Source organism: Rhinoderma darwinii, chromosome 8 (assembly GCF_050947455.1).
Source record: "Rhinoderma darwinii isolate aRhiDar2 chromosome 8, aRhiDar2.hap1, whole genome shotgun sequence".
Classification (NCBI taxonomy): Eukaryota; Metazoa; Chordata; class Amphibia; order Anura; family Rhinodermatidae; genus Rhinoderma; species Rhinoderma darwinii.
This window is the reverse complement of record NC_134694.1, coordinates 39259156-39274162: the sequence shown is the minus strand read 5'-3', so window position 1 is coordinate 39274162 and position 15007 is coordinate 39259156. Positions and strand designations below refer to the sequence as shown.

Sequence of the window (15007 nt, the reverse complement as noted above, 5' to 3'; positions counted from 1 at the left end):
CGTAGTCTTATTCTTTTCTATACTGAATACTAGAGTGTTTTGAACATGCTGTGTATCTGGTTAAGTAGTTTTCTCACCACAAACTTTATGGCATATTAAAATATAATGTCTGCTTGTCTTGCCTGAGAAATCTCTTATTTGTAATATCTATACATAATTTATTTCATTAAATAAACTAAGCAAAACAAATAAAAGTATGTGTTTGGTGATAGCTACTACTTTGGTAATAGTACTCTTCACTAGTACGCTTGGCTCCAGCTAATACTATATTTTTATTGTTTATATTTACAACATTACTATGTGGGGTGAATAGAGATAAATATGCATAGAATACAGTTCTATGCAGTTATCAGATACTCTTTAAACCACAAATTATGCTTTCAGATAATATATGATGATGGACCACTCTATGTCTTCGCACCCACAGAGGATTTGAGGAAACGTTGGATTCATCAGCTAAAACATGGTAATGTGTAATAATAAGAATGGCCTAAATGTATTCAATCCCTTCAAGTGTCACTATGTTTTCAGGTGAATTTTAATAATAAGCTGTCATGTGTGTACATGAGGAATAACACTATTTCTGACCATTATATGACTTGTATCTGTATTTTTCATCAGTTTTGCCCCTCAGCAGACTCCATAACTAATACTCAGTTGCTAGCTCCAGAAGGAGCAGAGACTAGCTGCTACAATGTCTCCCATACACAGCACACATAGAGAAGGACAGAGGACATTATACATACATTAGTACATTGATAATTCAATCCAGCTCTGGGATGAGATATTATAATGCTAATAAAAGATAACGATGAAAGCATACATTAGGAGAAGAGAGAAATGGGTGTACTGTCTCCTGTCTGTCTGCACCAACCTCCCCCCCCCTATCTCTCACATGCACATTTCATAAACCTACCAGATGAAGGGACCTATGTGCTCCTAAAGCTGCCAGTTATAATTTTTTTTATTGCTTTCCACAAGCTTTTGGAGCGTCTGTGAACATTTTTGCCCATTCAGACAAAAAACCCATTTGTGAGGTGAGGAACTGATATTGGACAGAGGATCTGGCTCACAATCAGTGTTTAAATTCATCCCAAAGGTGTTCCATGGGATTGATGTCAAGGCTACTCAAGTTCTTCCAGACCAAACACATCAAACCATTTATTTATAGACCTCGCTTTGTGTACAGGGGCACAGTCAAGCTGGACCAGAAAAAGGGCCTACCCCAAACTGTTGACACAAAGTTGGAATCATACAATTATATAAATTGTCTTTTTATGCTTAGATACATTATTCATTACTTCACAGCACACATTTCCGCTACTCCAGAGTCCAATGGTGGCTTGCTTTACATCTCTTGACAATGCTCCGCATTGAGCATGGTAATCTTAGGCTTGTGAGTTTATGCGGTATGCTGCTTCATGGCTGAGATGAAGCTACTCCTAGAAGCTTGTGTACAGCTCCTTGAATAATTTCACTCCCGCTCTGTGAGTTTGTGCCGTATACTGCTTCATGGCTGAGCTGAAGTTACTCCTAGAAGCTTGTGTGCAACTCCTCGAATAATTTTCGTGAATAGGATCAGGACGGATCTAGTTTTTTATACAATAGAAGTCAATGGTAATAGGATGCTATAGGATAGGTTTCCTGTTATATCCTGTTTTAAAGGAACATTTCAACAGGATGCAAAAATGGGGTGTGAATGGGGCCTAACTTTCCCTTACATTGAAGAACTTCCTATAACAATCCAAATAAAGTACAGTTGAAATAAAACACATGTCCTTCAAGTTCAACCAGCCTAAATCTCCCTTCTGCACCTTCTTCAAACGTATACAGTATACTATTATATTCTTCTAACATACGCGTGATGCGCTGTCCTTTCAGCACCACTTGAAAAGCCCAGAGTATATTGTAATACGCTAAAGTGCGTTCTGAAGTATATGTAAATATATTAACTTTGCAATTTTTTACAAGCATCTAAATGATTAATCTGGACTACATATCACGTGACATCTTTTTAATTCAATGGGATTCCAGATAGTGTTAGGTCTTGTTAGTTTGCATAAATTATTTTGTGATACTATTACTATTCTTTCTTTGAACATACTTGGTCTATGCCGTCCTTATCATAGTTACATAGTTACATAGTTAGTACGGTTGAAAAAAGACACATGTCCATCAAGTTCAACCAAGAGATGGGAATAGGGAAGGGAAAAATGTCTACACAATGGAGCTAATATTTTTTTGTTCTAGGAAATTATCTAAGCCTTTTTTAAAGCCATCTACTGTCCCTGCTGTGAACAGCTCCTGTGGTAAACTATTCCATAGATTCACAGTTCTCACAGTAAAGAAGGCATGTCGTCTCTGCAGATTCAACCTTTTTTTCTCCAGATTTAGGGCGTGCCCCCTTGTTTTTTGAGAGGATTTTACATGGAACAGGATTTCACCATATTTTTTGTATGTGCCATTAATATGTTTATACAAATTAATCATGTCCCCCTTAGTCATCTTTTTTCAAGCCTGAATAGGTTTAATAATTTTAATCTTTCCTCATAACTTAGATTCTCAATGCCCTTTATTAGCTTCATTGCTCTTCTTTGTATTTTTTCCAACTCCAGGGCATCCTTTCTATGAACTGAAGACCAGAACTGAACTGTATATTCTAGATGAGGCCTCACTAATGCTTTGTAAAGTGGCAATATTACATCCCTGTCCCACGAGTCCATGCCTCTTTTAATACACGACAATATCTTACTGGCCTTTGAAGCAACTGATTGACATTGCATGCTGTTATTTCGTTTATGATTTACAAGTACACCCAGATCCTTCTCAACAAGTGACTCCCCAAGTGTAGCTCCCCCTAGGACATATGATGCATGCAGGTTGTTGGTACCCAGATGCATAACTTTACATTTATCTACATTAAACTTAATTTGCCAAGTGGACACCCAAACACTTAGTTTGTTTAAATCCGCTTGCAATTTACGAACATCTTCGACAGACTGAACACTACTACATAGCTTGGTGTCATCTTCAAAAATAGAAATAGTGCTATTAATCCCATCCTCTATATCATTAATAAATATGTTGAATAATAGTGGTCCCAGTACGGAACCCTGAGGTACACCACTTATAACCGGGGACCATTCAGAGTAGGAATCATTGCCCACAACTCTCTGGATACGGTCCTTGAGCCATTTCTCAATCCAATTGCAAACTATGCTTTCTAAACCTATAGTCCTTAATTTACCCATTAGACGTCTATGAGGGACAGTGTCAAATGCCTTTGCAAAGTCCAATAGCACTGTATCCACAGCTGCCCCTCTGTCTAAGCTTCTGCTCACCTCTTCATAAAAACAAATCCGGTTGGTTGGACAACTTCTTTCCTTTGTAAAACCGTGCTGGCTGTCACCTATAATACTATTTTTTGTCACATAATCCTGTATATAGTCCCTCAATAGCCCCTCAAACAATTTCCCCATGATGGATGTTAAGCTTGATGGTCTATAATTACCCGAGGAATACCTAGAGCCCTTTTTGAAAATAGGCACCACATTTGCCCTGCGCCAGTCCCTTGGCACTATACCAGTCACTAGAGAATCTCTAAATATTATGAAGAGGGGGACAGAAATGACTGAACTAAGCTCCTTAAGAACTCTAGGATGCAACCCATCTGGTACAGGGTCCTTGTATACATTTATTTTGTTTAATTTAGCTTGGACCGTATCTACATTCGGCCAATTCAGTATATCAACTGATATATTAACAGCACTGGCACCGTCTACATCAGTTGCTCTTTCTTCTGTTGTATATACAGAGCTAAAGAACCCATTTAGTAACTCTGCCTTCTCTTAATCCCCTGTGACCAACTCCCCATTACCACTATTTAGGAGTCCTACATGTTCAGACCTTGGCTTTTTTGCATTTATATACTTGAAGAATTTTTGGGGATTTGTTTTACTATCCTTGGCCACCTGCCTTTCATTTGGTATGCTTGTTGATTTTATTACCTTTTTACAGATTTTATTAAGCTCTTTATAATTTAAAAAAGCCACAGCTGTACCCTCAGATTTGTGTTTTTCAAATGCCCTTTTTTTGTTATGTATTGCCCTTTTTACAGAAGGTGTAAGCATGTGGGGTTTAATTTTAGTCATTTATACTTGTTACCTATAGGAATAAATCTTGCACTATAATTACCCAAAGTAGATTTTAAGATCTCCCATTTATCATTTGTACCATTATTTGACATTAGTTATTCCCAGTCTATATCCTGAATTGCAGCCCTCATCCTGGGGAAATTGGCCTTCTTAAAATTAAGTGTTTTTGCCCTCCCAGCCTGTGTTTGTTTTCTACAGTATTGGTTAGGGTATGTTCACACGGCAGCCTACATTACGGCTGAAATTACGGAGCTGTTTTCAGGAGAAAACAGCTCCGCAATTTCAGACGTAATGGCAAGTGCATTACGGACGTAATTGGAGCTGTTTTTCCATTGTGTCAATGGAAAACGGCTCCAATTACGTCTCAAGAAGTGACATGCACTTATTTGACGCGGGCGTCTTTTTTACGCGCCGTCTCTTGACAGCGGCGCGTAAAAAAATGACCGTCGGCACAGAACATCGTAAAACCCATTCAAATGAATGGGCAGATGTGTGCCGACGCTTTGGAGACGTATTTTGGGCTAAAACGCCCGAATTATGTCCGTAAATAGGGTGTGTGAACCCAGCCTAAAATGTAACTATATTGTGGTCACTGTTACCGAGGTTTTCACTTACATTGACATTCCTAACAAGCTCTGCATTATTAGAAATGACCAGATCCAACATAGCTTTGCCACTAGTCGGGTCTTCCACAAACTGGCCCATAAAAATTTCCTGCAACAGGTTGAGGAAATTTCTCCCCTTTGCAGTTGAAGCCGAACCATGACCCCAATTAATATCCCGGTATCTCCCATAATTACTACAGTACCAGCCTGTACAGCCCGCTCCATTTGATTATATATTTGACCTTCTATCTCTTCAGTTATATTGGCGGTCTATAAAGTACACCAAAAGTAATATTTTCAGTGTTTACCTCCCTTTGTAATTCCACCCACAAGGTTTCAATCTCCTCGCAATCTACTCCTCGCAATATTGTCTCTTTCACACTCGCCTTCATATCACTTCTCACATACAGACATACACCAACACCTTTCCTATGAGCCTGTCTTTCCGAAACAGTGTAAAATCCTGTAGATTTACAGCCCAGTCGTGTGACGTCTAGTAATGTTTCAACAGCACCAACTATATCTATATGTTCCTCCAGTACCAAGGCCTCCAGCTCCCCTATTTTGCCTGCTAGACTTCTGGCATTTGTGAACATACACTTTAACTTGCCTTTCAATTTTTCACTCTCAGTATCAGAAATGTGATTATTTGACATTATTTGGGCATTTTTATTTTCATTGCTGTTTTGTAATAAAAGGATCTCTTTATCCTGTTGTCTAGTCCTCTCCCCACAGTCTGTTTCTCCCCCCACCAATATAGTTTGACCCCTCTCTAACCTAACTACCCCTTTATTTTCTACACTGACCTTCCTCCTCAGCCCTAGTTTAAATACTCCGCCACCCCAGTTAGAATTATCTCCCCCAGCACAGCCAACCCCGTTCCATTTAGGTGCAAATCATCTGCAGAATACAGTTTGTACCCCAATGAAAAGTCAGCCCAGTGCTCTAGGAACCCAAAGCCTTCTCCTCTACACTAAGACTTCAGCCATGCATTTAATTTCCTGAGCTCCCGCTGTCTTTCCTGTGATGCGCATGGCACAGGCAGTATTCCTGAGAATACTACCTTGGAGGTCCTTCCCTTGAGCTTATAGACTAGTTCTTTAAAATTATTCTTAAGGCTCCTCCACCTACCATTTATTTTGTCGTTGGTTCCCACATGGATCACGACAGCTGGATCATCACCAGCACTTCCCAGTAATTTATCCACCCGTTCCACCACATGCCGAACACTGGCACCAGGGAGACAAATTATTCTATCCGTCTTCCTGATTATAGATTCCCCTACAATTACCAATTGTCTTGCCTTACCTGCATTACCATACCGCCGACCACTAGGTGCGCTGTCCTCTCGGCTGTTAGGGAGATCAGTATCCACTAGGGCTGCCATTTCTGAAACTGACACCCTCGCATCATCACCCAACTTGGCAATTTTGCTTGGAATATCAGAAACAGGATTGGCCTTCCTTTTCTTGGACTCCTTTCTACTGCCCCTAACTACATTAACCCAGCTACTTGCCTGATCCTGCTGACCCATGTTTTCACCCTCTAGTTCTGCCCCACTAACTGCTTGCTCAGTGAGCAGCATGCTCCGCTCAAGATTGTCAATCACCCTCAGTGTTGCACTTTGCTCCTTCAGATCTCTAATGTGAGCTTCCAGGTGAACAACATGCTCACATCTGCCACAGAGATATTCCCCCTGGATCTCCGGCTCCAGTCGTGCATACATATGGCAAACTGTGCACTGAAAAAAATCCTCCAATCTTGCTATCTCCGTTTTCCCAGTTACAAAAAAATAGTGAACAATTGAAATAGTAAAAGAAAAGAAGAGTACTTACAGGGACTTGAACTCCTCTTTTTAACTCTGGTTTAATAAATCCACTTATATCACAATGCACTTAATTCAGCTAGCCCAAAACAGAGCAAGCTCAACTGAGGCCTGCAGGCTAATTTATATCACCTGAGAGCAGTTAACCCCTCCCCCTAGTCAGCTGCTCAGCAGGAAAGAAAGTGAAAAGAAGAAAAGGTTTTTAAATTGTGTCAGTTTTTGCTATCTTCTATTTGTAAGCACACAATTCAGTTCTCACACAGTATCACACACAGGAACACAGCAACATAATTCGGTTTAATAACTCCACTTATAGCACAATGCACTTAATTCAGCAAGGCCAAAACAGTTATGCACATTTGTTTGCAATAACTCAGCTTACAACTTGATTTGGCATGCAATGAGTTAATCTCTAAGTGAATCAAATGGGATCCTCCCCACCTGGTTAAATTCTGAACATAGAGCTTTGGGAAGCCAGCTATAGTTCGAAACGCGTAAGCGTCCTTCCTGGGAATGTTTTACCTTGTTTTGTTTTTTTAAAGTGATGATTTAAAGTTTGGGATTTTATTGGATTGAGTTCTAGACGTTAGTTTTTCAATTTATCTACTGATACTTCTGCTGCTGACACAGAACTCCTCATGTCTACAAGCATCGAGTGAAACAGCGTGGTGTCAGAAATACCTGAGGTGCATGGTGAGTGGACCAACTTTTTTTATGTGTTTTTATTTTATAAATCTCCCTAAGGGCATGTGCGCACACAAAATAAAAAAATTCTCAAAATACAGAGCTGTTTTCAAGGGAAAATCAGCTCCTGATTTTCAGACGTTTTTTAATCAATGTCGCGTTTTTCACTGCGTTTTTAACGGCCATTTTTGGAGCTGTTTTTCTATAGAGTCTATGAAGGCGTTCTGCTTCCGATTTTTCAGCCGTTTACGGCCCAAAAAACGGCTGAAAACACTCTGTGTGAACATACCCAAACTTTGAAGAATATCCTGAAACAATCAAAATAAAGTTACTTACCTGTCCTTCAAGTTCATCCAGGGCGAACAATGTGGATAAAAGGAAGGGAGTAGGGTGAATATTAGAAATTAGTTTACCCCTATTAACCTTGAGGAAGGAAAAACAAAAAACAATAACACATGAGCCAATCTGCCTTAAAAGTGGAAAAAAATTCCTTCCTGTACACACATAGTGAGCAGATTGGAATAACATTCAAACAAGCATTCTATACATGTTACATAAGCATTTATGTTTTGTTACAAGACATCATCTAAGTATATTGGAAGTGATCAACTGTTTCTTATATAATTGTACAAATTATATCATATGTATCATATCCCCGCTTAGACATTTCTTCTTAAGACGAAATAACTTTTTTAGGCTAGGACTCCGCAGCGACACAGTTAAAATCACAGTTAAAAGAAACCTTTACCATGACCCATGGACAAATTTTATGTTTCCCTATGAGATAAAAACTTAACAGGAACCTTGTGATATTTGAAAAATAAACTGACCATTGCAATTGTTGTAAAAAAAATTATTCTAAGGCCTGATTCACACGAGCGCTGCGCATGTCGGACATGAAAAACTGCAGTTTTTTACATCCGAGGTGCATCCTTGCTCAGCGCTGCGAGACGCGATGTCACGCATCCCCCATAGTTGAGAGTCTATGGAGGGATGCGTGATACGCCAAAAGAACGGACATGTCCTATTTTCCCACGGACCCTTCACACGGTCCATTGAAACAATGGCTGTGTGAACGGCCACATTGAATTACATAGGTCTGTGGGACGGCCGTTGAAACAGCCATGGACGTTTAACACGTTCGTGTAAATAAGGCCTAATAGAGAAACATTAAAGTCAGTGATGCAATGATTTTTACTGCAAAACGTGGACGACTCCATTTTACTGTGGAGGCCTAGTCATAATATTTTCATTTGACTGAGGTATTTCATGCTCGTTATCAATTCGCCTTTCTTTGCACTTATTTTTCCAACTCTAGGACATCAATTTTCATAAACGTGGCAAACCACTATCTTTTTTTTACAAAAAAAGCTTTAACAAAAATGTTGAGAGCTCAGCCATGAAGCAGTAGACCAGGCAAACTTATCGCATAGGGCCGCCGAGTGTTGAAGAGTGTGGCACGTATAAATCGCCTATCCTTTGTTGTGTATCAATGCACAGCAGGGGTTTGAAATCACGTTGGAGGAGATGGGGGTGCGCTTTAAAATTTGAAACAGGATAACTGTTCAAAAACCTTCCAACAAAGGTGATCACCTAGTCATAATGGATCTGTCAGCCTATGTTGGCATGTGTTATAGCATCCTAAGCGATGATCATTACTTTGAATTGCTATGAAGGGATTTCACATGTGTGTACAAAAGTGAATTAATGCAAATGATGACAAGAGCCAATACTGATATGCTCATTGACAATAAGGAGTATTCATTCCTTCTTCCTGAACATCCCAAATGTCACAAGGCCAATGGAAGTAGATACTGTCACAGGGCATACAGAGGATGGTTTGAACCCACTGTGTCACCAAGGGATTTGACATAGGGCTAAAACGGGAGTGCAATTCTAATGGTACCCGAGATATCCACCCTTTAACCCCTCTACAGGGATCTGGACTTTAATGATGGGGAACACTGAGTCGCTACTCCCAGAGTAGTCTCCATTGTAATGATCAACATAAACAGGCGTATTACAAAATCAGTAGACAGTATGCAGCGTCAGGTATAGCAAAAGTCGGGGCAGGAGGCAAACGGTCACACGTGGCTAGTTGAGCAATAGGTTAGGGCAGGCGGCAGAGGTTCATCACTGGTCACAAGTAAAAGGTCAGGGCAGACAGCAGGCAAGCATAGTCAAAGGTATAGGCAGAGTTCAATTGCAGGAAATCCAACAAAGTAAACGTAGGGAATCACTAGACTAGCTAGCATAAACATAAGTGCTCAGGCAATGTGTGCAGGAAAGGGAGATACTTTTATATCCAGGGAAAGCTGCGTGGCTAATTTGCACACTAGGAGTCACAGGAGCCAGGCCAGGAGATGAGCATCCGCAGCATGCAAGGTCGCCAGTAACAGAGATGGAAGGGGAGGAGGTGTCACGTCCATGGGGAATGTGGACCCACTGGGCTAATATATGGCAGTCACTGGTCAATGGTACCTTGATGGCAGGCTGGTGTCGGATTATCAGAAGCTGCCTTGTGCTGGTTTCTCGGAAGCTAAACTGGTCACGTACATTGGACTCGGCACGGATACTGGAGTCATCACGGATGCTGGTGTCGTCACAGACACAAGATACAGGACTGGACACAGATACTGAATAGCAGGGGCGGATTGGTAACTTAAATTGGCCCTGGAATAAAATCTAAAGTGGCATTGATATTGTAGGTAGGTCAAAATTGGCAGTAGGCGGGGCCAATACAAGTAGGCAGGCAAAAAAATCTTTAGCCGTAGTCACATTGGTGGTAGATTGAGCCAATGCAAAAATACAAAGTTGGAGCACTTACAGTAGGTGTAGCAGCATGGTGGCTCAGTGGTCAACACTATTGCCTTGCAGCGCTGTGGTCCTGGGGCAGCCCACTGACTGACCGGCCCAACGGAAATATTCCTGGTAGTTTACATTCCCAAACAGTGATCTCAAAAGCTAAAGAGTATCAAAAAGGGGGGTTAATAATATGTGGAGACTTCAATGTAGTGGTAAATAAGGATATAGACCGCTCTGACGGAGGCAATAGATTGACACAGGAACTAAATTCATTGATAGGGGAGGAAGAACTTCATGACGTTTGGAGGTATCAACATGCTGCAGAAAGGGATTACACGTTTTATTCTTCACCGCACAAATTGTATTCTAGGATTGACTTATTTTTAGTGGATCGGCAAGTTCTTTTGAACTCTCGTTCTTCTAACATCGGAGTAATTACTTGGTCAGATCATGCTCCAATAGATCTCATAATTTCGGATCAATACACCTCACTTCCTAAATCTCCCTGGCGCTTAAATACTTTTCTATTAAATTCTCCAACACTCTTGTCATCTATAGGACAAGCTTTGGAAGAATTCTTTGAAATTAATGCCCCTACTGCTTCATCACCTGAGCTTCTTTGGTGCACACATAAAGCTTTTATTAGGGGGTTGTTCCTTCAGGCCGCAGCTAGAGCTAAAAGAGAGAGAACTAAGGAATTTGATATTCTTATTGGCAACATACAATCCTTGGAAGCTCGGTTGAAAATGAACCCTTCAGAGTTAGTAAGAGAGGAATTAAAAACTACTAGAGAAAAATTGCGTGTACATCAGCTTTTCCTGTATGAAAAAACACTGAAAAAGCTAAAATAGAACTTCTATGTTCAGGGAGATAGACCAAATAAAATATTGGCTAAACGAGTAAAACAACACAAAGCGAAAGCAAAAATTGCTTTACGATCCTCAAGATATTTCTGAGGCATTTGCGGAGTATTATAGCTCTGTATAATCTAAAAAATTATACTCAAATCCCTGCGGTGTCTAGAGAAAAAGTTAATGCCTTTTTGGAAAAGGTGAAACTACCTAAATTTTCTGAAATGCAGCTTAGTCAATTAAATGCTCCTATATCTGTTGATGAAATAAGATTATTACTTCTTAGGTCGAAACACAATAAGTCTGACGGCCTACCGAATGAATATTATAGATCATTTGCAGAAATTCTCCTACCCTACTTGAAAGACATGTTTGAGGGATTTGCAGCCAATCCCAATCCCCCTCCAGAAATGTTAAAGGCCATTATTGTCACTCTTCCTAAACCTGGGAAAATTCCGGATTCTCCAGCTAATTTTCGTCCGATTTCTCTTTTAAATTGTGACATAAAATTATATGCTAAACTCCTGGTGAATAGGTTGAATGAGTGCTTGCCTTCCTTGATAGCGTTGGACCAGGTGGGGTTCGTAAAAGGACGTCAAGCCAGTGACAGAACTCGTAGAATCCTAGATCTGATACAAATAGCTGGAGAGTCCAACAATGCGTCTCTTTTTATCTCCCTGGATGCTGAAAAGGCATTTGACCGAGTAAACTGGCAATATTTGGAAGGTACGTTAGATACATTTGGGTTTAATTCCTTTATTAAAAAGGCCATTCTTTCTTTATATTCCACACCGTCAGCTAGGATCCTATCTCCTGATCTTTTATCTAGGGATATATCAATTACTAATGGGACTAGACAGGGATGTCCTTTGTCACCCTTGATTTTTACTTTATGTATGGAACCCTTTGCAGAAATGATCCGTAGTTCTAATAACATTTCAGGCATTAGGGTAGGAACGGGAGATCATAAAATAGGATTATATGCGGATGATGTCATATTAACATGTTCCTCTCCTCTTGTGTCTTCAAAGGAATTAATGTCCATTATTTCATTATACTCGGAAGTATCCTACTATAAATGGAATATTTCTAAATCCAAAATGTTAGCCATTAATATAGACCCTTTACTTAAAAATTCCCTGTCGAAGTTTCGAATGAGTTGGGCTACATCAGGACTTCCATACCTAGGAATAATGCTATTCTCTTCAGTCTCTCAAATATTAAGTAACAACTATTTGGATCTTATTGAGGGTTTAAAGTAGGAATGCACACGTTTGAATACATTCCAGTTATCATGGATTGCCAGAATTAACTTGGTGAAAATGTTGTTACTTCCCAGATATTTGTACTTCTGTAGAACTATTCCGGCTGATACCTGGGGCTCTTGCTTCACAAATTCAAAAATTGTTTCTTAACTTTATCTGGTACAGTAAAAAATAGTGTAGTACCGTGTTAGCCAGAAACAATATGCAATGTTAAATACCTTTGTGTCAAAACAGACAAAAGTATAGAAGGTATGATATCTTTATTGGCTAACCATAAAAGTTCTATGTGCAAGCTTTCAGAGCACAGAGGCTCCTTCTTCAGGCAGTTTACAAATGAATGACTTCGAAAAAAGCACAACATTTAGATGTTACACAAAGACAATTAGTACATGAGGTGATACATCATTAAGATAAGCTGGGGCAATAAAACGGAGGTTATAGGGTGATGACTTAGGAGTTAAGGCATCTGGAGTCAGTCTGATGGGGGATGTGACGTGTGTCCATGTAGTGGCTCATAAATCCTGATGTTACATTGAGGCCTTGTGTCAATGACTGGAATTTTATCATCATCTTGAATTCCCAAATTTTTCTTTCTCTGTTGTTTTTAAAATGACCCTTTAGTATTAGGACTTTTACTAAATAGAAGTGGTCCGGTGGAGTAACAATCAAGCTATCCCTGATTTTAAAATATATATTGGAGACAGATATCATTCCAGTATGTTGAAAAAGAGCTTTATCCATGTCATTTGTAACCACTTCCCTACCAACAGCCCTAAGCGAATTCCCAAAGAAATGTTGAACCTGAGCATATTGAATACATTGAAAAGGTCGTAGCCCAAATTTATCGATCAACTCTTGACCAGTAAGCCATCTCGGATCCGTGTCATGGAGCAAATGTTCCACTCTAAGAATACCCTTCTCCCTCCACTCTGCAAAAAGACTACTGTCTCTACCTTGAGCAAATTCCGGATGGTTCCATAGGGGAAGATATTTGGAAATTCGAAAAGACAAACCATAGCTCCGTCTCATCGCCCTCCAAGCCATGAAAGTATCCCTACAGAGCACAGATTGCTTTATGAGCCTAGGCATGGCACAAAAATGCGATTCAAGAGCATGATCAGAATGATAACTAGTACGTGCAACCCAATCTCTTACATGTCGCGCTAAACAAGCTAAATTGTATCCCCGTACATTAGGCAAGTTAATACCACCCCGTTCCTTAGTGGCCATAAGCTTGTCTAGACATATGCGAGGCCTCTTCCCTTTCCAGAGGAAATGAGCAAAAGCCGTATGCAACCTTGAGACATCTATATGTTTCAAAAGAAGTGGTAGGGTTTGTAGCGGGTACAATAATTTAGAAAAGCACATCTTCTTGAGAAGGTGGTTTTTCCCCAATAAAGAGAGTGGTAGACCATGCCACCTCCTCAAATCGTGCAGAATTTTCGTAAATAAGGGGAGATAATTCAAACAGTAGAGGGATTCAGTAGTGCGCCCGATGCGAATACCCAGGTACTTCATAGATCGTTTATCCCCCCCGTGGATCCTTGGTTCCCAGAAACAGGGCCTCACACTTTGATACATTCAATTTAAATCCCGCAAAGACACCAAAATTCGAAATTGCCGCCAACACCTTAGGCAGCTCTGAGCCCGGATTAGCCATGAATAGGAGGATATCGTCCGCAAAAAGGGCCAGTCTCAGCGTCGCACCACCAACCGAAATACCCTCAAAGATGCGGCCTGTATCCAGAGCCCGGGCCAAAGGCTCTAAAGCCAGGTCAAATAATAAAGGGGACAACGGACATCCCTGTCTCGTCCCTTTTAGCAAAGGAAAGGACGGGGAGATAAATCCAGGCGTATGTATACTAGCCGTAGGTTGCCTGTAAAGAGCTCCTAGAAACCTCCTAAAAGCCCCTTGAAAACCCATAGCATCCAACACCTGGCCCAACCACCCCCATCTCAAGTTGTCAAACGCTTTTTCTGGGTCCAGGGTGATCAGGGCAGGTGTCTCTCCCTCTAGGCCATCCCCAACCCTATCCATCGCTAAAACAACTCTACGGAGATTAATCACAGCCGAACGGCCTTTCACAAAACCCACCTGCGACGGGCCGATCAGCGAGGGAAGATCATAGCCAAACGATTGATTGGCCAGAATCTTGAGGTCCTGATCTATCAGTGAAATCAGCCGATAAGAAGAGGGACAGTCCAAATCTCGACCCTCTTTAGGTATCAGCTTGATGTAGGCTAAATTGGTTTGAAAAGCACGATCCCGCCCTTACAGCACATTGTTGAACATGCTAGTTAAAACAGGGGCCACTTGCGTCCCAAGGACTTTATAAAATTCACCTGGGTATCCATCTGGGCCAGGGGATTTACCCGAGGGCAGGGCCATAATCATAGTCCGCACCTCCTCCGCAGTTATCGGCGCATTGAGGGCGGTAAGCTGTTCCTCAGAGACTTGAGGTAAAGAGACAGTCTGCAAAAAGGCCGCGCCCCCAGGCATCTCCCCCGGATCATCCCTATACAAAGAAGCATAATAGTCTCCCAGTAAGGTATTGACGGACTTTGGGTCCTCCGTAATGTGTCCTCCAGGGGATCTTAGGCGTTGTATACAGTGGAAAGGTCTCTTTCCCCTAGCCAAATTTGCTAACAATTTACCAAGTTTATCACCAAATCGTCTATAAACTACCTCCTGCTGGGTCCTAATAAAATCCTCTCGACGCTCAGCCCATGTATCGAAATCTCCCCTAGCTGATATCCATCGTGTTTTAGAGAGTGGAGTCTGAGTCACGAGGAAGTCGGTATAGGCCTGACGCAGAGC

General features: G+C 40.9%; 1 protein-coding gene and 1 long non-coding RNA gene across 2 annotated transcripts in view; one reads left to right on the top strand and one right to left on the bottom strand.

Annotated features, from left to right (window-relative positions):
* BTK (Bruton tyrosine kinase) overlaps positions 1 to 15007 on the top strand; it is a 477293-nt gene that overhangs the window by 117392 nt on the left and 344894 nt on the right. The window contains exon 5 of the mRNA XM_075835606.1: positions 385 to 466. Within this exon, the coding sequence (XP_075691721.1) occupies positions 385 to 466 (82 nt within the window). The remainder of the gene's footprint in view (positions 1 to 384; positions 467 to 15007) is intronic.
* LOC142659455 (uncharacterized) overlaps positions 1 to 15007 on the bottom strand; it is a 247664-nt gene that overhangs the window by 148334 nt on the left and 84323 nt on the right. The gene's annotated exons all lie outside the window — the stretch shown is intronic.